Here is a 25,524-nt window from a genome sequence, read left to right as displayed (position 1 = left end):
TGGGGATATATGTATATGTATAGCTGATTCAATTTCTTTTTTTTTTATGTAAACACATACAGTGTATTGAGACCATTTGGGCAGGAATTAGTCTCACTCTACATATAATGGACAAAAGTGATCATTATTTCATTAGTCATTGTTGATTCAATTTCTTATAAAGCAGAAACTAACACACAATTGTAAAGCAATTATACTCCAATAAAGCTGTTAAAAATATTAACTAATATATAATATAAAATTATTATATTAAAATAATAATATTTAATAAACAACATTAGTTCTTTCTTCTTTGGTATTTGCCTTGCACATCTTTTCCCATCCTTAAGAAACCTTTAATTATTATACAATACACATAATATTAAATTAATCATACTAAATGTTTTTAGATGTACAGTTCAGTAGTGTTAAGTGTATTCACATTGTTGTGCAAACCAATCGCCAGAAAATTTTCATTTTGCAAAATTGACACTCTAAATCCATTAAACAGCAATTCCTTATCTTTTCCCATTCTTCTGTTAAACTTTTCTGTTTACTTATGTTTGGGGAGTATCTTTTATAAAGGAGACACAGGTGGACTTCTTGTTATTCTGTTAGGCTTTGTCTATTAACTGAAGAGTTTAGCTAGTTACATTAATTATGATAATGAATATACAGTATTTGAATTTAATTTTACCATCTTATTTGGGCTTTTAATTTCACCAGCTCTTCCTGTGTGTCCCTTCTACTCCCCGCTTCCACCTTCTGTTGTCTTCTTTTGAATTGATTGAAACTTCTTTCCTTATTTTATCCTCCCTCCCCCTACTAGTTTGGAAGATATATGTTATATTTAATTCTTTAGTGATTAACCTAGAATTTTTTCATGTATATTTAAGAAAGTTTAATGTTATCAATAACTTCCCTCTCTCAAATAATGAAAGCATTTTGAAATACTTTGCTTCCAAATTATATGCTATTATCATATAGTTTTATCTTAATTGTATGTTTTTATAATTTTTCTTCTTCCTGAAATCCATCTTTTTTTAATAGTATTTTATTTAAATTAATTTATTTTTTTAACATCTTTATTAGAGTACAATTGCTTTACAATGGTGTGTTAGCTTCTGCTTTATAACAAAGTGAATCAGTTATACATATACATATGTCTCCATATCTCTTCCCTCTTGCATCTCCCTCCCTCCCACTCTCACTATCCCACCCCTCTAGGTGGTCACAAAACACCGAGCTGATCTCTGTGTGCTATGCGGCTGCTTCCCACTAGCTATCTATTTTATGTTTGGTAGTGTAGTGTATGTATGTCCATGCCACTCTCTCACTTTGTCCCAGCATACCCTTCCCCCCCACCCGTACCCTCAAGTCCATTCTCTAGTAGATCTGCATCTTTATTACCGTCTTGCCCCTGGGTTCTTCTGACCATTTTTTTTTTCTGTTTTTAGATTCCATATATATGTGTTAACATACGGTATTTGTTTTTCTCTTTCTGACTTACTTCACTCTGTATGACAGTCTCTAGGTCCATCCACCTCACTACAAATAACTCAGTTTCATTCCTTGTTATAGCTGAGTAATATTCCATTGTATATATGTACCACTACTTCTTTATCCATTCATCTGTCAATGGACACTTAGGTTGCTTCCATGTCCAGGCTATTGTAAATAGAGCTGCAATGAACATTTTGGTACATGACTCTTTTTGAATTATGGTTTTCTCAGGGTATATGCCCAGTAGTGGGATTGCTGGGTCGTATGGTAGTTCTATTTTTAGTTTTTTAAGGAACCTCCATACTGTTCTTCATAGTGGCTGTATCAATTTACATTCCCACCAACAGTACAAGAGGGTTCCCTTTTCTCACACCTGCTCCAGCATTTATTGTTGGTAGATTTTCTGATGATGGCCATTCTGACCAGTGTGAGATGATATCTCATTGTAGTTTTGATTTGCATTTCTCTAATGATTAATGATGTTGAACATTCTTTCATGTATTTGTTGGCAATCTGTATATCTTCTTTGGAGAAATGTCTGTTTAGGTCTTCAGCCCATTTTTGGATTGCATTGTTTGTTTTTTTGATATCGAGCAGCATGAGTTGCTTGTATGTTTTTGAGATTAATCCTTTGTCAGTTGCTTCATTTGCAAATATTTTCTCCCATTCTGAGGGTTGTCTTTTGGTCTTGTTTATGGTTTCCTTTGCTGTGCAAAAGCTTTGAAGTTTCATTAGGTCCCATTTGTTTATTTTTATTTTATTCCCATTTCTCTAGGAGGTGCGTCAAAAAGGATCTTGCTGTGATTTATGTCATAGAGCATTCTGCCTGTGATTTCCTCTAAGAGTTTGATGGTGTCTGGCCTTACATTTAGGTCTTTAATCCATTTTGAGTTTATCTTTGTGTATGGTGTTAGGGAGTGTTCTAGTTTCATTCTTTTACATGTAGCTGTCTAGTTTTCCCAGCACCACTTATTGAAGAGGCTGTCTTTTCTCCACTGTATATTCTCCTTTATTAAAGGTAAGGTGACCATATGTTTGTGTGTTTCTTTCTGGGCTATCTGTCCTGTTCCGTTGATCTATATTTCTGTTTCTGTGCCAGTGCCATACTGTCTTGATTACTGTAGCTTTGTAGTATAGTCTGAAATCAGGGAGCCTGATTCCTCCAGCTCCGTTTTTCTTTCTCAAGATTGCTTTGGATATTCGGTGTCTTTTGTGTTTCTAAACAAATTGTGAATTTTTTTTGTTTTAGTACTGTGAAAAACGCCAGTGGTAGTTGGTAGGGATTGCATTGAATCTGTAGATTGCTTTGGGTAGTATAGTCATTTTTACAATGTCGATTCTTCCAATCCAAGAACATGGTATATCTCTCTATCTATTTGTATCATCTTTAATTTCTTTCATCAGTGTCTTATAATTTTCTGCATACAGGTCTTTTGTCTCCTTAGGTAGGTTTATTCCTAGATATTTTATTCGTTTTGTTGCAGTGGTAAATGGGAGTGTTTTCTTGATTTCACTTTCAGATTTTTCATCATTAGTGTATAGTAATGCAAGAGATTTCTGTGCATTAATTTTGTATCCTGCTACTTTACCCAATTCATTGATTAGCTCTAGTAGTTTTCTCATAGCATCTTTAGCATTCTCTATGTATAGTATCATGTCATCTCCAAACAGTGAGAGCTTTACTCCTTTTCCAATTTGGATTCCTTTTATTTCATTTTCTTCTTGGATTGCTGTGACTAAAACTTCCAAAACTATGTTGAATAATAATGGTGAGAGTGGGCAACCTTGTCTTGTTCCTGATCATAGTGGAAATGGTTTCAGATTTTCATCGTTGAGGATGATTTTGGCTGTGGGTTTGTCATATATGGCCTTTATTATGTTGAGGAAAGTTCCCTCTATGCCTAGTTTCTGGAGGGTTTTTATCATAAATGGGTGTTGAATTTTGTCCAAAGCTTCCTCTGCATCTATTGAGGTGATCATATGGTTTTTTCCTTCAATTAGTTAATATGGTGTATCACGTTGATTGATTTGCATATATTGAAGAATCCTTGCATTCCTGGGATAAACCCCACTTGATCATGGTGTATGATCCTTTTAATGTGCTGTTGGAATCTGTTTGCTAGTATTTTGTTGAGGATTTTTGCATCTATGTTCATCAGTGGTATTGGCCTGTAGTTTTCTTTCTTTGTCACATCTTTGTCTGATTTTTGTATCAGAGTGATGGTGGCCTCGTAGAATGAGTTTTGGAGTGTTCCTCCCTCTGCTATATTTTGGAAGAGTTTGAGAAGGATAGGTGTTAGCTCTTCTCTAAATGCTTGATAGAATTCTCCTGTGAAGCCATCTGGTCCTGGGCTTTTGTTTGTTGGAAGGTTTTTAATCACAGTTTCAATTTCAGTGCTTGTGATTGGTCTGTTCATATTTTCTATTTCTTCCTGGTTCAGTCTCAGAAGGTTGTGCATTTCTAAGAATTTGTCCATTTCTTCTAGGTTGTCCATTTTATTGGCATGTAGTTGCTTGTAGTAATCTTTCATGATCCTTTGTATTTCTGCAGTGCCAGTTGTTACTTCTCCTTTTTCATTTCTAATTCTATTGATTTGAGTCTTCTCCCTTGTTTTCTTTATAAGTCTGGCTAATGCGTTTTCAATTTTGTTTAACTTCTCAAAAAACCAGCTTTTAGTTTTATTGATCTTTGCTATCGTTTCCTTAATTTCTTTTTCATTTATTTCTTATCTGATCTTTATGATTTCTTTCCTTCTGCTACCTTTGGGATTTTTTTTTTGTTCTTCTTTCTCTAATTGCTTTAGGTGTAAGTTTAGGTTGTTTATTTGAGATGTGTCCTATTTCTTAAGGTAGGCTTGTATAGCTATAAACTTCCCTCTTAGAACTGCTTTTGCTGCATCCCATAGGTTTTGGGTCATTGTGTTTTCATTGTCATTTGTTTCTAGGTATTTTTTGATTTCCTGTTTGATTTCTTCAGTGATCACTTCGTTATTAAGTAGTGTATTGTTTAGCCTCCATGTGTTTGTATTTCTTACAGATTTTTTCCTGTAATTGATATCTAGTCTCATAGCTTTGTGTTTGGAAAAGATACTTGATACAATTTCAATTTTCTTAAATTTACCAAGGCTTGATTTGTCACTCAATATATGATCTATCCTGGAGAATGTTCCATGAGCACTTGAGAAGAATGTGTATTCTGTTGTTTTTGGATGGAATGTCCTATAAATATCAATTAAGTCCGTGTTGTTTAATGTATCATTTAAAGCTTGTGTTTCCTTATTTATTGTAATTTTGGATGAGGTGTCCATTGGTGAAAGTGGCGTGTTCAGGTCCCCTACTATGATTGTGTTACTGTCGATTTCCCCTTTTATGGCTGGTAGTATTTGCCTATATATTGAGGTGCTCCTATGTTGGGTGCATAAATATTTACAATTGTTATATCTTCTTCTTTGATCAATCCCTTGATCATTATGTAGTGTCCTTGTCTTTTGTAATAGTTTTTGTTTTAAAGTCTATTTTGTCTGATATGAGAATTGCTACTCCAGCTTTCTTTTGATTTCCATTTGTATGGAATATCTTTTTCCATCACCTCACTTTCAGTCTGTATGTGTCCCTAGGTCTGAAGTGGTCTCTCATAGACAGCATATATACAGGTCTTGTTTTTGTATCCGTTCAGCCAGTCTATGTCATTTGGTCAGAGCATTTAATCCATTTACGCTTAAGGTAATTATCGATATGTATGTTCCTATTACCATTTTCTTAATTGTTTTGGGTTTATTATTGTAGGTCTTTTCCTTCTCTTGTTTCCTGCGTAGAGAAGTTCCTTTAGCATTTGTTGTAAAGCTAGTTTGGTGGTGGTGAATTCTGTTAGCTTTTGCTTGTCTGTAAAGCTTTTAATTTCTCCATCAAATCTGAATGAGATCCTTGCTGGGTAGAGTAATCTTGGTTGTAGGTTTTTCTCCTTCATCACTGTAAATCTTTCCTGCCACTCCCTTCTGGCTTGCAGAATTTCTGCTGAAAGATCAGCTGTTATCCTTATGGGGATTCCCTTATGCGTTATTTGTTGTTTTTCCCTTGCTGCTTTTAATATTTGTTCTTTGTATTTAATTTTTGATAGTTTGATTAATATGTGTCTTGGCATGTTTCTCCTTGTATTTATCCTGTATTGGACTCTCTGTGCTTCCTGGACTTGATTAACTATTTCCGTTCCCATATTAGGGAAATTTTCAACTATAATCTCTTCAAATATTTTCTCAGTCCCTTTCTTTTTCTCTTCTTCTTTTGGACCCCTATAATTTGAATGTTGGTGCATTTAATGTTGTCCCAGAGGTCTCTGAGACTGTCCTCTATTCTTTTCATTCTCTTTTCTTTATTCTGCTCTGCAGTAGTTATTTCCACTATTTTATCTTCCAGGTCACTTATCCGTTCTTCTGCCTCAGTTATTCTGCTATTGATCCCTTCTAGAGAATTTTTAATTTCATTTATTGTGTTGTTCATCACTCTTTGCTTGCTCTTTAGTTCTTCTAGGTCCTTGTTAAACGTTTCTTGTATTTTCTCCCTTCTATTTCCAAGATTTTAGATCATCTTTACTCTCATTATTCTGAATTCTTTTTTTGGAAAACTGCATATTTGCTCTTCATTTGTTAGGTCTGGTGGGTTTTTGCCTTGCTCCTTCATCTGCTGTGTGTTCTCTGTGTTCTCATTTTTCTTAACTTTCTGTGTTTGGGGTCTCCTTTTTGCAGGCTGCAGGTTCGTAGTTTCCGTTGTTTTTGGTGTCTGTCCCCAGTGGCTAAGGTTGTTTTAGTGGGTTGTGTAGGCTTCCTGGTGGAGGGGACTAGTGCCTGTGTTCTGGTGGATGAGGCTGGATCTTGTCTTTCTGGTGGACAGGTCTACGTCTGGTGGTGTGTTTTGGGGTGTCTGTTGCCTTATTATGATTTTAGGCAGCCACTGTGCTAATGGATGCAGTTGTGTTCCTATCTTGCTAGTTGTTTGGCATAGGGTATCCTGCAGTGTCGCTTGCTGGTCGTCGAGTGGAGCTGGGTCTTGGCGATAAGATGGAGATCTCTGGGACATTTTCGCCATTTGATATTACGTGGAGCTGGGAGACCTCTTGTGGACCATTGTCCTAAACTTGGCTCTCCCATCTCAGTGGCACAGCCCTGATGCCTGGCTAGAGCACCAAGAGCCTGTCCTCCACACGGCTCAGAATAAAAGGGAGAAAAAAAAAAGAAAAAACGAAAGAGGAAGATAAAATAAAGTAAAATAAAATAATGTTATTAAAATAAAAATAATAATTATTAAGAAAAAAATTTTTTTAAGTGAATAAAAAAGAAAAAGAAAAACGGACAGACAGAATCCTAGGACAGATGGTAAAAGCAAAGCTATGCAGGCAAAATCACACACAGTAGCATACACATACACACTCACAAAAAGAGAAAAAGGGGAAAAAAATATATATCGTTGCTCCCAAATTCCACCCCGTCAATTTGGGATGATTCGTTGTCTATTCATGTATCCCACAGATGCAGGGTATATCAAGTTGATTGTGGACATTTAATCCATTGCTCCTGAGGCTGCTGGGAGAGACTTCCCTTTCTCTTCTTTGTTCGCACAGCTCCCAGGGTTCAGATTTGGATTTGGATCCACCTCTGCATGTAGGTCTTCTGAGGGCGTCTGTTCTTCGCTCAGACAGGACGGGGTTAAAGGAGCCACTGATTCGGGGGCTCTGACTCACTCAGGCCGGGGGGAGGAAGGGGTATGGATGTGGGGTGAGCCTGCAGCGGCAGACGCCAGCGTGATGTTGCACCAGCCTTAGGCATGCCATACGTTCTCCCGCAGAAGTTGTCCCTGGATCACAGGACCCTGGCAGTGGCGGGCTGCACAGGCTCCCGGGAGGGGCGGTGTGGAGAGTGACCTGTGCTCGCACACAGGCTTCTTGATGGCTTCAGCAGCAGCCTTAGCGTCTCATGCCCGTCTCTGGGGTCCATGCTGATGCTGCGACTCGCGCTTGTCTCTGGAGCTCCTTTAAGCGGCGCTCTTAATCCCCTCTCCTCACGCACCAGGAAACAAAGAGGCAAGAAAAAGTCTCTTGTCTCTGAGGCAGCGCCAGACTTTTTCCCAGACTCCCTCCCGGTTAGCTGTGGCGCACTAGCCCCCTTCAGGCTGTGTTCACGCAGCCAACCCCTGTCCTCTCCCTGGAATCCGACCTCCGAAGCCCGAGCCTCAGCTCCCAGCCCCCACCCTTCCCGGCAGCTGAGCAGACGAGCCTCTCGGGCTGGTGAGTTCCGGGCACCAATCCTCTGTGCGGGAATCTCTCTGCTTTGCCCTCCACACCCCTGTTGCTGTGCTCTCCTCCGTGGCTCTGAAGCTTCCCCTCTCTGCCACCCACCGTCTCCACCCGCGAAGGGGCTTCCCTAGTGTGTGGAAACCTTTCCTCCTTCACACTGGTGCAGACCTCACACTGGTGCAGGTCTCGTCCCTCTTCTTTTGTCTCTGTGTTTTCTTTTTTCTTTTGCCCTACCCAGGTACGTGGGGAGTTTCTTGCCTTTTGGGAGGTCTGAGGTCTTCTGCCAGTGTTCAGTTGGTGTTCTGTAGTGGTTGTTCCACATGTAGATGTATTTCTGATGTATTTGTGTGGAGGAAGGTGATCTCTGCGTCTTACTCTTCTGCCATCTTGAAGCCGTTCCCGAAATACATCTTTTTAAAGGATTTCTTTACATTTGAATCTACTTATAGTGAATTCTCTCAGTTTTTGTTTGTCTGAAAAGGTATTTATTTCGGTCTCAATCTTCAGAGATACTTTTTCTGGATTTATGATCCTTGGATGAGAATTGTTTACTTTTATCTCCTAAGGATATTGTTTTACTTTTCCACCCTGGCTTCCATGGTTGTTGTTGACAAATCAGTTCTCAGTCTTTGTTGGTGATTTGTTTTTCTCATTGGCTCGTTTTAAGAGTTTCTCTTTGACTTTGATGTTCTGCAGTTTCATGCTGTATCTAGGTATGAGTTCATTTGATTTCTGGAGTCTAAGGTTCTGTGTCTTTTTTCAGTGGTGGGAATGTTTTGCTATTTTGTCTTTGAAAATTTGCCCTCCCCTATTCTCCTATTCTCTGTTTCTGGAACTTTAAGTAGACAAGTATGGGAACTTCTCACATTACCCTTTGTATCTTTATGTCTTATATGATTTCCTTTTCTTTGTTTTTCTACTGCTGTTTTGTTAATTTCTGCAAATATATTTTCCAGTTCACCAACTCTTTGTTCAGCTTTGTCTAATGGCTCTTTAATCCATCCATTAAGCTAATTTTGATTATTCTATTTTTCAGTTTTTTGGGATCTTCCTATTTAATTTTGATAGTTTCCTTATCTTAAATATCATTTTAATCTCTTTTCTTTTTCCTTCTTAGACACATTTTATTTTATTTTTATTTATTTATTTATTTTTTAAACATCTTTATTGGGGTATAATTGCTTTACAATGGTGTATTAGTTTCTGCTTTATAACAAAGTGAATCAGTCATACATAAACATATGTTCCCATATGTCTTCCCTGTTGCGTCTCCCTCCCTCTCACCCTCCCTATCCCACCCCTCCAGGCTGTCACAAAGCACCGAGCCAATATCCCTGTGCCATGCGGCTGCTTCCCACTAGCTATCTACCTTACTGCGTTTGTTAGTGTGTATATGCCCATGACTCTCTCTCGCCCTGTCACAGCTCACCCTTCCCCCTCCCCATAACCTCAAGTCCGTTCTCTAGGAGGTTAGACACATTTTATATTCTGCATTTGCTATTAAGAGAACCACAATAGCAAAGCAATTTGCTATTGCTTGTCAATACTGACTACCACACATCGGGGCTTATTTCCTTGTGTGTCTAATGACTTATGATAAAGAACTTATAAGGTACTCATGTAATGAGGTACTCTTCCAAAATTTCTGTTTTCTGCAAGGTGCCTAGTGGAACTGTTGATCTATTTCCAGTTTAAACTAAGACCACAGATTAGACCACACATTAATGTGAGCTTGTGGTTAGAAATTGACAGAGAAGAATCGTTTTCTCCATTGTTTCCTAGTCCAACTCTAAATGCAGCCAGGAGTGAAACAAGCCAATCTCTTTCTGAAAGATACTTTTGTTTCTTGTTCACTCACTAAGGCGTTCATATTTTGGGGATCCTGGAGTTATACAGGAGTTTCCAGTCCAGTTTCCCACTTCATCAGGTCTCAGACTCATCTTTTGTTACCAGAATACAATCAAAATCCAGGCTCTTAGCCAATAAGTCAGTAGAGGCCTCTAATGTAAGCCCCAAATGCAGTGCCTACTGATCCTACGGAATAATTTCTGGTCTCAGATTTATTCCTATAATTTGTAGCCAGCTAAGCCATGTTTTAACAAAGAAGGTTTTTATATTAATTCAGCCTTTGTAGGTGTCTTATACTAGGAAAGAGTTCTCTGAATGGCTAGACTAATAATGTCAGGAAAGGGAATCACTTACATTACCTTTAAAGAACACTGACCCTGATATCTCAAACATGTAGGTCTACTAACAAAGAGCAACACTGTCATGAAGGAATTTATAAAGATTGTTATCTAGGAGGGCTAAATGAACTATTTTCTATGAAGTCTCGTGAAATTTTGAGCTGGAAGACATCTTAGAGACTATCTAGTCCAACATTGTCATCTTTATTGTCCCTTTAACAGTTCAACAAAGACATTATGTGCCTACAGTGTGGTGCTTCTGTAGTAAGCACTGGAAAAAATGAATCAAAGTCTGTCCTTACCCCATGGAAATGATGATCTAATAAGGGGAGTAGACACCTTTCAGATGGTGTGTAAGTGTAACAACAGAGGTATCACAACTATGGAACCACTGAAAAAGCATCTTAATTCATCAGGGAGGAATCAGAGAAAGCTTTCTGGAGGAGCAATCTTGAAATTAAAGGAGTAGGATTTAAATGTGTACAGGAGGAAGTAAAAAGACATTCCTGGCAGAGGGTCGGCAAAGACAAGCAACTGGGAATCAGTCACACACCACAAGAGTTAAAAAGAGTAAAAGATCTGGATGTAAACTTATGTAACATCTAAAATTTGTGATGGTGCAACTCATGTGAAATGTGTAGATGAATAAACATTAAAAGAGAAAAGGCACTTTCTTTGAGATCTTTCTCCATACAATAGGATAGAATTAAATCTGGACGAACTTTGGTCTCCCTTTCAATGAAAAATGTCTATATATGTAAAATGACTTAGCATTTCTTCACTTTACAAGTGTGAAAAGATAAATGACATTTTGAATTCACTAGTTAATTTAAGAAGTTTTCATTTTAAAATTCTTCTAAAATTGAGAGATGCATATCAGAATATTTAGGAGTGAGCTGTTATGCTGCCTGCAACTTACTTTAAAATACCATAGCATTCATTTAGATGAAATAAATATGGTAAAATATTACCAACTGTAAATTCTAGATTGTGGGTATATAATATCCTCTGTTTTATTTCTGAAAAAATTTTATAATAAAAATAAAATATAATTTTTCTTCTTATCTATGAAAGAAAGAAAAGAAAACGTAAATGCAAATACCTCGTTATACAACTATTTATGTATTTAAGAACAAAACCCAAAATATTAATGATCCCAGTTTTATTTCACAATTGTATGGTTGTATTATGTTTTGGGTAACTGTAGAACTGAAAAGAGTCAAAGTTATATTCTCCAAATTTTAGTTTACTCTGTGTAAATTTCATGGTTTGACAAGTTTCACTAATGGTCAGTTTGTCCTGGCACACACAAAAGATTACAGGGAGTGTAATTAATGGTGTTAATTTATAAAGGGAGTTTGGTGACTCATTAGGCAATTAATTAGTTTCTTGCTAAATAATGAAAGTATTTACTCGCATAGAATGTGAAATGATGATCAAAGAGATGTTATTTAAGATCTCTGTATTAGCTGTATGAGGGCATGGCTTTCACAATCTTTTCAACCTTTTGTGAATATTGATTATTCTCTTTGTCAAAGAGCCACCAGAGAGATGATTACAATCTACAGAAACATTATTCTGGGGGAGTGTTGGTTTTCTGAATTTTGAAATATGTCTGTGTGTGGGATGGTATCTTTTTTTTTTTAAAGGACATGCTATTCTATTTTACTTTTTAAAATTTCTTAAAATTGAAGTATAGTTAACTTACAATGTTGTGTTCGTTTCAAGTATACAGCAAAGTGATTCAGTTTTATATATATATATCTATGTTATATATGTTGTTTCCATTATAGGTTATTACAAGATATTGAGTATAGTTTCCTGTGCTCTACAGTAGGTCCTTGTTGTTTACCTATTTTATATATAGTAGTGTGTATATGTTAATCCTAAACTCCTAATTTATCTCCCACCCCCACCTCACTATCCCCCTTGGTAACCAATAAGCCCCTTTGGTAACCAATAAGCTTGTTTTCTATGTCTGTGGGTCTATTTCTGTTTTGTAAATAAGTTCATTTGTATCATCTTTTTAGATTCCACATATAAGGGATATCATATGATACTTGTCTTTCTCTGTCAGACTTACTTCACTTAGTATGATATTCTCTAGGTCCATCCATGTTGCTGCAAATGGCATTATTTTATTCTTTTTTATGGCTGAGTAATATTACATTTTATATATATATACCACATCTTCTTTATCCATTCCTCTGTCGATGGACATTTAGGTTGCTTCCATGTCTTGGCTATTGTAAACAGTGCTGCAGTGAACATTGGGGTGCGTGCATCCAGGAGTGGGATTGCTGGGTCATATGGTAGTTCTATTTTTAGTTTTTTAAGGAACCTCCATACTGTTCTCCATAGTGGCTGAACCAATTTACATTCCCACCAACAGTGTAGGACGTTCCCTTTTCTCCACACCGTCTCCAGCATTTATTATTTGTAGACTTTTTGATAGCCATTCTGATAGGTGTAAGGTGATACCTAATTGTGGTTTTGATTTGCATTTCTCCAATAATTAGTGATATTGAGCATCTTTTCCTGTGCCTGTTGGCCATCTGTATATCTTCTTTGGAGAAATGTCTATCTAAGTCTTATGCCCAATTTTTGATTGGGTTTTTTTTTAGATATTTAACTGTATGTATATTTGGACTGGTATCTTTTAGGGAACAAAAAAACGATTCCTTTTAAAGCATAAGGAAAATATCAGCAGTGTTCTTTATTGCAGTTTAAAAACTACATAATTATAGAATAAACTGATCATTGGCTTTTAGACTTCTGTGAAGACCTTAGTCCATCACATGATCAACTCTTGTCAGAAAATCTCACACGACATTGCAGCATACATTTTAGAGGGACAACTAGTTACAAGAACACAGGAATATGTGTCTGGGTCCATTTTATGTAGATTGCACCATAGATACTGTATCTGGTAAAGGACTGGATCCAGATAAATAAGGATGCATGACTTATTAAAGTTAAAGTGAATGGATGGGAAGCCATATGGCATGCTATCAAGACGTAGAAGAGTATCTAGTGCAAAGTTTATGGAAGAGATTGATTCATTATACTCTGTTTAAACAAGAAGGAAGATAAACACACACAAAGCAGGTCATGGTGGAAAGAAGTAGGTGAAGCCATATACCAGAAACAGGAGCCAGCGTAATGAGTTCCCGGATTACTTGCAATATGTAAAGCCCAGGCTTTTATTATGAGAGCAAAGTGAGGCTGTTTCCAAGAAACATTCTCTTCTATGAGAACAATGTGGTGAGGGAAGATATTTTCTTTTTCTTATTGCTTCAGCAATTCACAAAGCAAATCAAGTACTTGTTTCCATGTGATATGGTGGACACTAGCAAGTTAATTTCAGGTTTATGCTGAATTCTTTTCTGTAGAAATCGGTGTTTGCATGAGGTTCTATCATGCTGACTATTCAAAACTGAACAACTCGACATAACGAATGTTAGCTATAACAAAAATGCTCAGCTACAGTTAGTGTAATTGGTAACTAAAAAATTGAGAGAGCTGTAATGGTACTTGTGGTAGCAGAATAATGTCCCCTCAAAGATGTCCAAACCCTAATATCTGGTGTTCTGCCTGTGTATGTTATATTACAGGGCAAAAGGGCATTGCAGACGGAATTAAGGTTGTGGACCTTAAAATAGGAAGATTATTCTGGATTATTTGGATGGGACTAATGTAATCACATGGGTTCTTAAAAGTGAAAGAGGAAGGCGGAATAGTCAGTAATGGAAAAAAAGAATGGAAAAGAGACTTGAAATGTGAGAAGGACTTGATCTCCCTTGCTGACTTTGAAGATGGAGGAAGGGGGCCATGAGCCACGGAATGCAAGTGGCTTTCAGAAGTTGGGAATAGCCCTCAGCTGACAGCCAGGAAGGAGATGGGAACCTCAGTCTTATCACTACAAGGAAGTAAATTCTACCAACAACTGGAATGAGTAAGGAAATGGATTTTCCCCCAGAGCCTCAGAAAGCATCACAGTGCTGCCCAGCCGTTGATTCAGCCTTGTGAATCTATAAGCAGAGGTCTGGCTGAGCTCACCGGACTTCTGACCTACAGAAAGAGTGAGATAATAAATTTGGGGTATTTGAAGCTGCTAAGTTTGTGCTAATTTGTTATGGAAGCAATGGAAAATGAATACAGCACTCATGAAAAATAGTCTCTTTTGGGTAAGTTGGAATATGACATGGCTGATAGGCTCTCTTCTTGAAAGTTTCATACACAACTAATGGAAGCGAGTCCTGAAAAACACAGAGTGGCAAACGCATGAAACAAGGCAGGAGAAAATATTTGCAAAGGAACCAACTGACAAAGGATTAATCTCCAAAATATACAAATAGTTCATGTAGCTCAATACCAAAAAAACAACCAACCCAATCAAAAAATGGGTGGAAGACCTAAATAGACATTTCTCCAAAGAAGACATACAGATGGCCAAGAGGCACATGAAAAGATGCTCAACATCACTAATCATTAGAGAAATGCAAATCAAAACTACAATGAGGTATCACTTCACACCAGTTAGAATGGGCATCATCAGAAAATCTACAAACAACAAATGCTGGAGAGGGTGTGGAGAAAAGGGAACCCTCTTGCACTGTTGGTGGGAATGTAAATTGGTGCAGCCACTATGGAGAACAGTATGGAGGTTCCTTAAAAAACTGAAAATAGAATTACCATATGACCCAGCAATCCTCCTCCTGGGCATATACTGAGAGAAAACCATAATTGAAAAAGAATCATGTACCACAATGTTCATTGCAGCACTGTTTACAGTAGCCAGGACAAGGAAGCAACCTAAATGTCCATCAACAAAGGAATGGATAGAGAAGATGTGGTACATTATATACAAGGGATGTTACTCAGCCATAAAAAGGAATGAAATTGGGCCATTTGTAGAGATGTGGATGGACCTAGAGACTGTCATACAGAGTGAAGTAAGCCAGAAAGAGAAAAAAAATATCATATATTAATGCATATATGTGGCACCTAGAAAAATGATATAGATGATCTTATTTGCAAAGCAGAAATGGAGACACAGACGTAGAGAACAAACATGGATACCAAGGGGGAAGCGGGGCTGGGATGAATTGGGAGATTGGGATCGACATATATACACTATTGATACTATGTATAAAATAGGTAACTAATAAGAACCTACAATATAGCACAGGGAACTCTACTCAGTGCTCTGTGGTGACCTAAATGGGAATGAAATCCAAACAAGAGGGGATATATGTATATGTATAGCTGATTCACTTTGCTGTACAGTAGAAGCTGTCACAGCATTGTAAAGCAGCTATATTCCAATAAAAATTAATTTAAAAAAACAGACAAAATTCCTCACCCTCAAGCTCCTTAAATCCTATGTTTTAAGAAAATGATAATAAAATAACACTTAATAGTGGAAGGTGATGAGAGCTCAGGTGAAAACTATAGTAGGAAAGGGGATAAGGAGTATGGGTTGGGGTGGGTGAGTGGGGAATAAGCCAGGGGAGAGAGAAGATCCTGAGGGGCCATTAGGCCTTGAAAAGACTGGGCTTCTGCTCAGAGTGAGATGGGAAGCCTTTGGAGGATTTGGGGCTATTGCATGAAGAATAAATGAGAGGAGAGCAAGAATGCAATCAAGAAGACCCATTGGGGGCCATTGCAGTAATTCAGTCTGGAGATATGGTGGCTTGGACCAGGGGTTTGACAGTGGACATTGTGAGAAGTAATAAGGTTCTGGATTCATCTCGAGGAGAGTAGAGTTTCTGAGAATTTTGTGTAAGATGAGTGTTAGACTCAAAGAAATTACTAATAATTGGTAAAAGGGCAAACCCAAATCTTGGAGCTTACCTGTGAAGCTCAATCTATTTCATGTGTCATATGTTTTAACAGTAAATTTTTTAAAAATCTAGGGTAAAAAATGTAGTTACAACTATGATAGACTTTTACTAACAGAAATTGTTCTTATCTCCCGAATCATCCCACCCCGCCCCCTTCCCCCTTAGTATCCATACGTTTGTTCTCTACATCTGTGTCTCTATTTCTGCTTTGCAAATAAGTTCATTTGTACCCTTTTTCTAGATTCCACATATAAGCGATATTATCCGATAGATAACTAATGAGAACCTACTGTACAGCACAGGGAACTCTACTCAGTGCTCTGTGGTGACCTAAATGGGAAGGAAGTCTAAAAAAAGGGGATATACATATAGGTGTAGCTGATTCACTTTGCTGTACAGCAGAAACTAACACACCATTGTAAGCAACTATACTCCAATAAAAATTAATAAAAAAGAAATTGTTCTCAATGAATTCTGATGTTTCTTTTTTTAAACATCTTTATTGCAGTATAATTGCTTTACAATGGTGTGTTAGTTTCTGCTTTATAACAAAGTGAATCAGTTATACATATACATATGTTCCCATATCTCTTCCCTCTTGCATCTCCCTCCCACCCTCCCTATCCCACCCCTCTAGGTGGTCACAAAGCACTGAGCTGATTTCCCTGTGCTATGCAGCTGCTTCCCACTAGCTATCTATTTTACATTTGGTAGTGTATATATGTCCATGCCACTCTCTCACTTTGTCACAGCTTACCCTTCCCCCTCCCCATATCCTCAAGTCCATTCTCTAGTAGGTCTGTGTCTTTCTTATATATTAATTGCTATAACTCATATATATTGGAGTCACTAAAATATGTTTAATTTATGCAAATCAAATGTTCCTATCAATGGGCCTTTGATGAGGCTAGGTGGATGAGTTTTGGGGTATTTGCATCAAATCTACCCCATTCTAGTTTCCAAAACTACCGATTTGTTTTACAGTGCCTGTGTTTTACATAGGCAGTGACCTGAAATTTTGTATTTTGAATGCATTCATTCTCTGCTTCTAACTGCATCTTTGTTTATTTGCTTTTTAATTTTTTTCCTTATCAGAGGGAAATTGTTTCCCAGAATGGGATGGACTCATCTGTTGGCCTAGAGGAACAGTGGGGAAAATGTTGGCTGTCCCATGCCCTCCTTATATTTATGACTTCAATCATAAAGGTATTGAATTTTTCTGAAATGATTAATTTGGAATAGAAATATTTTTTTTTTTATAATGGACTCTACAAGAACTGAGCAGTCTCAGTGTTTTTCTTCATGTCTTCACAGGAGTTGCTTTCCGACACTGTAACCCCAATGGAACATGGGATTTTATGCACAGTTTAAATAAAACATGGGCTAATTATTCAGACTGCCTTCGCTTTCTGCAGCCAGATATCAGCATAGGAAAGGTAATGGTATCTTTGTATTTGTGAACCCCTAAGGGAAAGCAAAAGTCTTTATACAATTCTTGATTGTCAACCACTATTATAAAAATCCTTATATTATATGACACAAAGATCAAAAAAGATAAAAGCAAGTTTGGAATCTTTTCAGATACCTAGTTAAGGAAAGGTCTAGGATCTGAAACATTTTTTTTTCCTGTTTTAAGAAGTTAGTATTTTATTTTATTTTTTAAAAGTTAATTTTTATTGGAGTATAGTTGCTTTACAAGGTGTTAGTTTCTACTGTACAGCAAAGTGAATCAGCTATACATGTACATATATCCCCTCTTATTTGGATTTCCTTCCCATTTAGGTCACCACAGAGCATTGAGTAGAGTTCCCTGAGCTATACAGTAGGTTCTCATTCATTATCTATTTTAGGACCTGAAACATTTTGATATTTTCTTTAGGTTAGAGTGACCTGGCTGAGATATATGCATATATACTTATAAATATGTGTCTGTTATATTATGTTTACATTACACTATATGATGCTACATTATTTATGTATAAAAATTCAAATTGGTAGTCAGCAACATGATGCATGATTTTTTTCTTGGTTACCTATGAATGGCTACATCTCATCTCACTCTGTTCCTGGAGGAGCTTTGTATTTTTGATCTGTATTTTCCATATCATAAGATTTGCCAGCAGGTGATTTCATTAGTATATGAACGATTAGAGTTTCAGAATTAAAGAGGAGCAAGGGGTGTCTTACAGGTCTTCTCACACAATACCTTAATTTTACACGTGTGAGGCAATTCAGAACCAAAAGTTAAGTGTTGGTCAAAGTGACACAGCTGGATCATGGCAGGGTCAGTGCTGTTTCCGGTATGGTAATCATATGTAAATTTCAAAAACTTCTAGATAGTTACTTTTAGGTTATATGTGGTGGATTAAAAGTTATGCCTAAATTCCTATCACGCAGACCTCGTCAGTAAAATGCATGATGCTATAAGCATATGATGCTAGGAATGAACATGGTAAGTTGATGTATAAATGATTTTATGAGGATCGTAAGAACAGTCATAATACATAACTCTCCTAACATTAGACATTTTTCTTTATGCTTGATGACATTTATTTTTTGGTGGGGAGGGAAGGAGAGCAGTGGCAGAAGTGGTAAGTTGGAGTTTTCTTCGTTTGATTCATTTATTTTTGGCCGTGCTGAGCGGCATGTCGGATCTTAATTTTCTGACCAGGGATCAGACCCACGCCCCCTGCATTGGAAGTGCAGAGTCTTACCCAATGGACTGCCAGGAAAGTCCCTGTTTGATTTTGCATTAATAGTCAGAACTTCTTTTCTTAACTTTTTTTCTAGCACAAATCACTACCACCTTAATGACTCTTTAGTAAATTGCCAAAAGACCTCAGTTTTATATTTCATTGTTGACATGCTTCTTAGATAAAATTAGTCAATGTGAGGAGACAATTATGTACTCTACAATGGAAACAAAGCCAACAATGAGTTAATATAAACTACTTCAAAATAATTTCAATTTCATTGATATAAATAAACATTCACAATAGTTAGTATACTCAGCTATGAATTTGTGCATTAAATGATAAGGGCAAGTCTTCACAGCTTTTAAATGGCCATTAAATTATATCATGATTTTATTTACACTTAACTCTATTCAGAATATTACAACCATTCTTTTTAATTACTATGTATTCCAAGAATCAAAATAGCTAAGGATGGTGAAATACCCAAAATATATACTATTTTATATAAACATGATTTAAAAGTTAACTGAAAAATTTGATTTTGTTAGTGTAAGTAATTTATCTCCTTAATCAAAAATATAAAGAGTGTTTTCTATTGTTTACAACCCTTAAGCAATAACTTGAGAAAACTTAAGAATGTAAATATCTTTTAATAAGAAAACTGGATACCTTCTAAAGTTTTGATATAGTGTAGGGCAAAATGATATTACTTATGAGATATTAATTATTAATGGTTATAATCAGAGTTTTTGCATAAAAAAAGGTAAAAATGAAAAAGTGCATTTAGAATAAATGCCACATCTTTATAGGGGACATAAGGTAAAGATTTTTAAAACATCTATTGTTTTGTTCTTTAAATAATTTCCATATCATTGACTTGACAAAATGAGCTAATTACTTTCAATAAAAAAAGCAAGAAAATTCTTATGCTGGGCCCTGAGGTTGTTCAATTCTTTAGAGTATGATATTTTAAATAGTAGCATACTGTAGAAATTACCATATATCTCATGTCTAAGGGTTATATGGACTTTTGGACAGTAATTTAACAAGATATATTAAGAAATTTCAAGGGGGTCATATCCTTTGATCTTAAAATTATACTTCTAAGATTCAAGCATAAAGATTTGAAGTGGGGGGAACTGAATGGAATAATGTTCATTGAACCATTAATTATTATAGTGAATATTCTGAAGAATTTAAATTTCCAATGAAGAAATGGTTAAATAAGCTCAAATATATATTTTGTATAAAGAGTTTGTGGTCTTGGGAAATTCCTTTGTTATACAGTTACCTGGAAAAAAAAATCAGATAATAAATTTGTATATAAATTGGGAATGCAAATATTCAAAACAGTAGGAAATGATACATAGAAATAGAGTGAAAAGAAATACATGAAATACAGTGTTTCTTTTTGCTTGGTGGGAATTAGGGAATTTTTTTCCTTCTCTTTTTTGTATTTTACACATTTTCCAGATACATTCTATAAAAAGTTTAACATTTTATTAAGAGAAAATAATATGTAATAAATGTTTTAAAAAAGAAACAAGAGACAAAGTCAGGATGTGGGAAGTTGCAACAATAAGAATAAGTTGAGTAAGATACAAAATTAATAATCTGTAAAAACCTATCAGTAAGCTGAGGATGCCAAGAAATCTAAATGAACCTAATTGCAGAAGTGGGAAAGCCCTTCTTATGAGAGAAAAGACCTATGGCTGCATTTATCCCTGGCTCTGCGCCAGAATAGGAGCAACCAGGCTATGGAAGGGGGTAAAAAGAAAAGAACCAGACTTTTAAAACAACTTTTATCAGACAAGGACTGGAATAAGGGCTTAGAATTCCAAGGAATGAACCCCAGTCACAGTGAGCTATTACCCATCATCCAATTCTTTCCCATAAGCCTTCACTGAGTGTCTAGAGCCAGTGTGCCAAAGGCTGGAGTGTAGCAGGTGGGCCAAGAGAAATTTCCCAAGATGTGCGTAGGACCCTCACAGAATGAGAGTGAGATGAGATGTAGCCATTCATAGGTAACCAAGAAAAAAATCATGCATCACGTTACTGACTACCAATTTGAATTTTTATACATAAATAATGTAGCATCATATAGTGTAATGTAAACATAATATAACAGACACATATTTATAAGTATATATGCATATATCTCAGCCAGGTCACTCTAACCTAAAGAAAATATCAAAATGTTTCAGGTCCTAAAATAGATAATGAATGAGAACCTACTGTATAGCTCAGGGAACTCTACTCAATGCTCTGTGGTGACCTAAATGGGAAGGAAATCCAAATAAGAGGGGATATATGTACATGTATAGTTGATTCACTTTGCTGTACAGTAGAAACTAACACCTTGTAAAGCAACTATACTCCAATAAAAATGAGTTGTAAGCTGAAGGCATGGCATGGAACAGAGGAGCTAAGAGACATCTCTTGGGGTATCTGTGGCTCTCTTTAAGTGCATGACTGCTGCAGCTCATAGACCGGGGGGAGGGCAGGAAAGCTGAGACAGACCCCCAAGATGACAAATCTCACTAAGTGAAAGACAGCAGCCTGACAAAATAGAGCTGAGAAAGATCTTTCCTAGGCACATGATGTCGTCATCCAAAGCAAGGCAGTGGCTAGCTGAGAACTGGAGCAGAGCAGCATAATGGAGTGACATCTTCTGAGATGCAGAAAGCCCAGGGCAGAGCTGGAGAGCAAAGTGAAATTTCCAGTAGCTCCAAAGCTGATGGATGGTTCAAAAAGCAGAAAGAGTCCTTCTGTGGCTTGGAAAACTGTCAGATGGACTAAAACCCGTATACTGGCCACTAGAGGCTGCTGGTGCTCAGATCCCACAATCTGCTGAAGGAAAAGTCTCGAATCTGCTCTCAAAACCTAAAATCAGGATAAAGGGAATCATAAAAACAAAAAAACCAAAGCACTACAGCAAACCCAATCCCAGTTTAAAAACAAAGTAATCCATCCTCCCAACCCAAGAAGCCTGGTAGAGGAAGAGGACTGCCCTTTTCAGGCTGTTAACATTACATACTCCAGTCCTTACTCTTCTTTTACCTACAATGCCTGTAGTGTAATAAAAAATTACAAGGTAAGGACCCAAAATCTAGAGTAAAAACAAAAGCAGGAAGAAACAGATGATCCAGATGTTGTAATTTGCAGATGAGGACTTGATAATTATTATAACTATGTTAGATGATTTAGTGAAAAAGGTGCATAAAACAGGTGGGAAAATCAGCAGAGAAATGAAAACTTAAAGAAAAAGGAAATTGTAGAATTGAAATATTCAATTAAAAAATGAAGAAGTTATTTGATATGCTCAACAGCAAACTGGACACAGCATGATAAAGATCAGTGAACCTAAAGAGAGGTCAGTAAAAATTATCCAACTGAAGCATTAGGAGAAAAAATAAATTAAAAAAACAGAACCATCTGAGACTGTGAGATAATATGTAATTGTCTTAACATATGTGAAATTAGAGGTAAAGAGAGAGGGAAAGAATAGGATAAAATAAATATCTGAGAAGGCAATAGCCCATAATTTTCTAAAGTGGATGAAATAAATCAATCCACAGGTTCCAGAGATTCAGCAAACCCTATGCAGGGTAAATAAAAAGAAAACCATACTTAAACACATCATAGTTAAACTGCTGTGAATCAAAGTAAAAAGAAAATCTTAAAAGCAGTGAGAGAAAAAGGGCACATTATATTCAGGGGAGCAACAACTAAAAAGATGCTGTGTTTTAGTAATAAACAGTGGAGGCCAGAATACAATGGAATGATATCTTTAAAGTGAAAATATTCATTAAGACAGAGGCAAAATAATGATATTTTTCAGACAGAAAATATCCGAGACAGGTTATCTTCATCAGCCTTTCAGTATAAGAAATGCTCAAAAAAATTCTCTAGGCAGGAGAGAAATATACCAGATGGAAGCATAGATTGTCAGAAAGGCATGAGGAGTACCAGAACAGGTGTATATGTGGATAAAAATAGCAGACTAAAATAATAAACAAAACTATATACCTATCCTTATTTATTGCTATGTTTATATCTATCGTTATATCTATAATTTAATTCATTTAAAATTTGTTGACTGCTTAAAGCAAACATAATAGCCTCTTATTGGGGTTTATAAATTATACAGAACAAAATCTAAAAGGGACAAAGGCTAGGGGAGCAAAATTGAGTACATGATTGTAAAGTTCTATTTATATGGTGAAATAGTTCAATATTACTTAAATGTAAGCTCTAATAAGTTCAGATGCATAACCAAGTCTCTATAGTAACTGCTAAAAAATAACACAAGTTTTGGAATTCCCCGGCATTCCAGTGGTTAGGATTCCAAGCTTTCACTGCCAAGGGCCAGGGTTCAACCCCTGGTCAGGGAACTAAGATCCCTTAAGCACAATAACTGCAAAATTTACATTCTTTTAAAGTACTCACCAAAGTTTTATCAAGACAGAACATATGCTGGGCTATAAAACAAGTTTCAGTAAATCTCAAGATTAAAATCTTATGGAGTATGTTCTCTGACCACAAAAGAATTAATTGAAAATAAATTAAAATATGTATACAATTCATAAATAGTTGGAAATTATGTGACCAATGGCAAAAGTTTGAACTGAATAAATATGAAAGCTCAATATATATAAAAAATTGTGGGAAACAGCAAAAGCAGAGTGTAGAGAAAGATTTATACTTTTCAATGTTTAATTAGAATAGAAGAAAGGTGAAAATTCAATGATCAAATCTTCCACATTAAGCTATATAATGTAATACCGAGAGCCACCACCGAAAGCACTATACAAAAATATAAATCAAAATGGAATTCTACAAAATGTTCAAGTAACCAGGGATGGCAGGAAAAGCAAAACACAGAAATGAAAAACATAACAGAAAATAAAAATATAAAATGATGGACTTAGCCTTAACATATCAATATTATATTAAAAGCAAATGGTCTTAATATACCAATTAACAGAGATTGAAAGAGTCTATAAAAAACATGACCCAACTTTGTATGTTATCTACAAAGTTTGAAACTCTTTTCAAATATGGTATATGTAGGTCACATGCATACCATGCAGTACTATGCAGCAATAGAAAAGAACAAACTTGGTATGTGTAACAACTTGAATGCATCTTGAGGTTATTACTCTGAGTGAAAAAAACCAATCTCAAAGATCATGTTCTGTATGATTTCATTTCTATAACATTTATGAAATGACAAAATTATCGAGATAGAAAACAGATTAATGTTTGGCAGGTGATAAGGATGGTGGAGAGGAACAGGGTAGGTATGACTGTAAAGGAAACAGCACAAGGAACATCTTTGTGGTGATGGAATAGTTCTGTATCTTGATTGCAGAGAAGGTTACAAAAATTTTCATATGTAATAAAATGACACAAAACTGTAAACACATGAACTGCACCAATGCCAAATTCCTGGTTTGATATTTTAGTGAACTTATGTAAGATGTAAGCATTGGAGGATACTGCGTGAAGGGTACATAGGACCCTTTTTACTATCTTTTCCACTTCTTTTGAATCTAGAGTTATTTTAAAATACAAAAAAAAAAAAAGGAATGAACCATTGATTAATGCAACAATATCAGTGAATATCAAAACAGTATATTGACAAAAAGAGTATATACTATATAATTCCAAGAAATATAAGAACAGTTGAGAAATATATGAAGTACATGAACAGATAAAGCCAATTTGTGGTGACAGAAATTGGAACAGTAGTTACCTGGGGGTGGATGGTGGGTGGATTTTTGACTAGCAAGTGGCACAACGAACTTGGTTTGTCAAAACCCATCAAACTGCTCATTTTAAATCTGCACATTTTGTTTCATGTAAACTACAGCTCAATAAAAAAGCTAAAGAAAACTAGAAGTAATATTCCAAAAGTGACATTTTTTTTTACCAGTTTTAAAATAGTCTGTAATATGTGTTTTATTTACTCCAAATATCACATGTTAGATATACAGTTCCAATTAGTTAAAATGAACACTGTAAAAATACATGAAGTAAATTTTGTAACATTGAATTTGGCCTCACTTAAGCAAGAAGAAATGCCAAATATTTTAATTATATCTTTAACCCTGACTTGAATTTAGGGAGTAAAAGGAAGGCCAGAAAAATAACCTGTATATTATACGAATGTGGTCACACGTTGCCTATCTTTAAAGAGGTTAAAAGCATGATTTTTAAGTTTATCTACATCAAATTATTTGTTCAAACCTGCTTTTCTGATTAAATCTGTTGCCCTCCAGCAAGAATTCTTTGAACGCCTCTATGTCATGTACACTATTGGTTACTCTGTCTCCTTTGGATCTCTGGCTGTGGCTATTCTCATCATTGGTTACTTCAGGTGAGTGATTCCCAGTCACTTTCTCCATGAAAGGGTAGTTCTGTTTCTTATTCATCAAAGACACAGACCTCTCATAATCTGTACCTCCAAATACTTTTCCCAAACACAAGTTTCTGAATTCAGCCTAGTGTAAAATTATTTGACTTTGTAGTGTAAAATTATTTGACTTTGACAATTTATTTTTGATGAAAAATTCAGGGTTCTTCTTTGTTGTTTGTTTGTTTAAAAACTTAAAGCATCAAAGCAGTATGAAACCATTAAGCCAATAGATCTGCATTGTAGTATAGTTTTGCAAAGTGACGTAGACTATTGTCAAGTGAGTTACAAAAATTTTCACTCATGATGTAAAGACTTATTTCACTTTTCCCAAGTGATTTTGGTGCCATAGGGCAGAAATTCATTTTAAATAATCTCTAATTGATTTGATATCATATATAAAGAAATAGTATTTATTGCTTTTGCTGTGGTTTAATTTTTATCCACTTAAACTTTTGTCTAATTCAATTCAACTTAATCTAAGTCAACACAGAATTTTGAAAGCCAATATGGTGATAAAACAGTGAACTACGTGTATAGGCTGATGCTTGCAGCTGATTTATGACACAAATAGCTGAGAAAACAATGAGTTTACAGTTTGAGAAGTGCT

The 25,524-nt window shown here is 36.0% G+C and overlaps 1 protein-coding gene across 1 annotated transcript in view; it reads left to right on the top strand.

Moving 5' to 3' along the window:
• PTH2R (parathyroid hormone 2 receptor) overlaps window positions 1-25,524 on the top strand; it is a 104,586-nt gene that overhangs the window by 31,904 nt on the left and 47,158 nt on the right. The window contains exons 3-5 of the mRNA XM_067740787.1: window positions 16,896-17,006; window positions 17,115-17,236; window positions 24,781-24,878. Of these exons, the coding sequence (XP_067596888.1) occupies window positions 16,896-17,006; window positions 17,115-17,236; window positions 24,781-24,878 (331 nt within the window). The remainder of the gene's footprint in view (window positions 1-16,895; window positions 17,007-17,114; window positions 17,237-24,780; window positions 24,879-25,524) is intronic.

Source organism: Pseudorca crassidens, chromosome 6 (assembly GCF_039906515.1).
Source record: "Pseudorca crassidens isolate mPseCra1 chromosome 6, mPseCra1.hap1, whole genome shotgun sequence".
In the NCBI taxonomy this organism is placed as follows: Eukaryota; Metazoa; Chordata; class Mammalia; order Artiodactyla; family Delphinidae; genus Pseudorca; species Pseudorca crassidens.
Note: the sequence above shows the minus strand (reverse complement) of the source record. Positions and strands in the feature narration are given on the sequence as shown.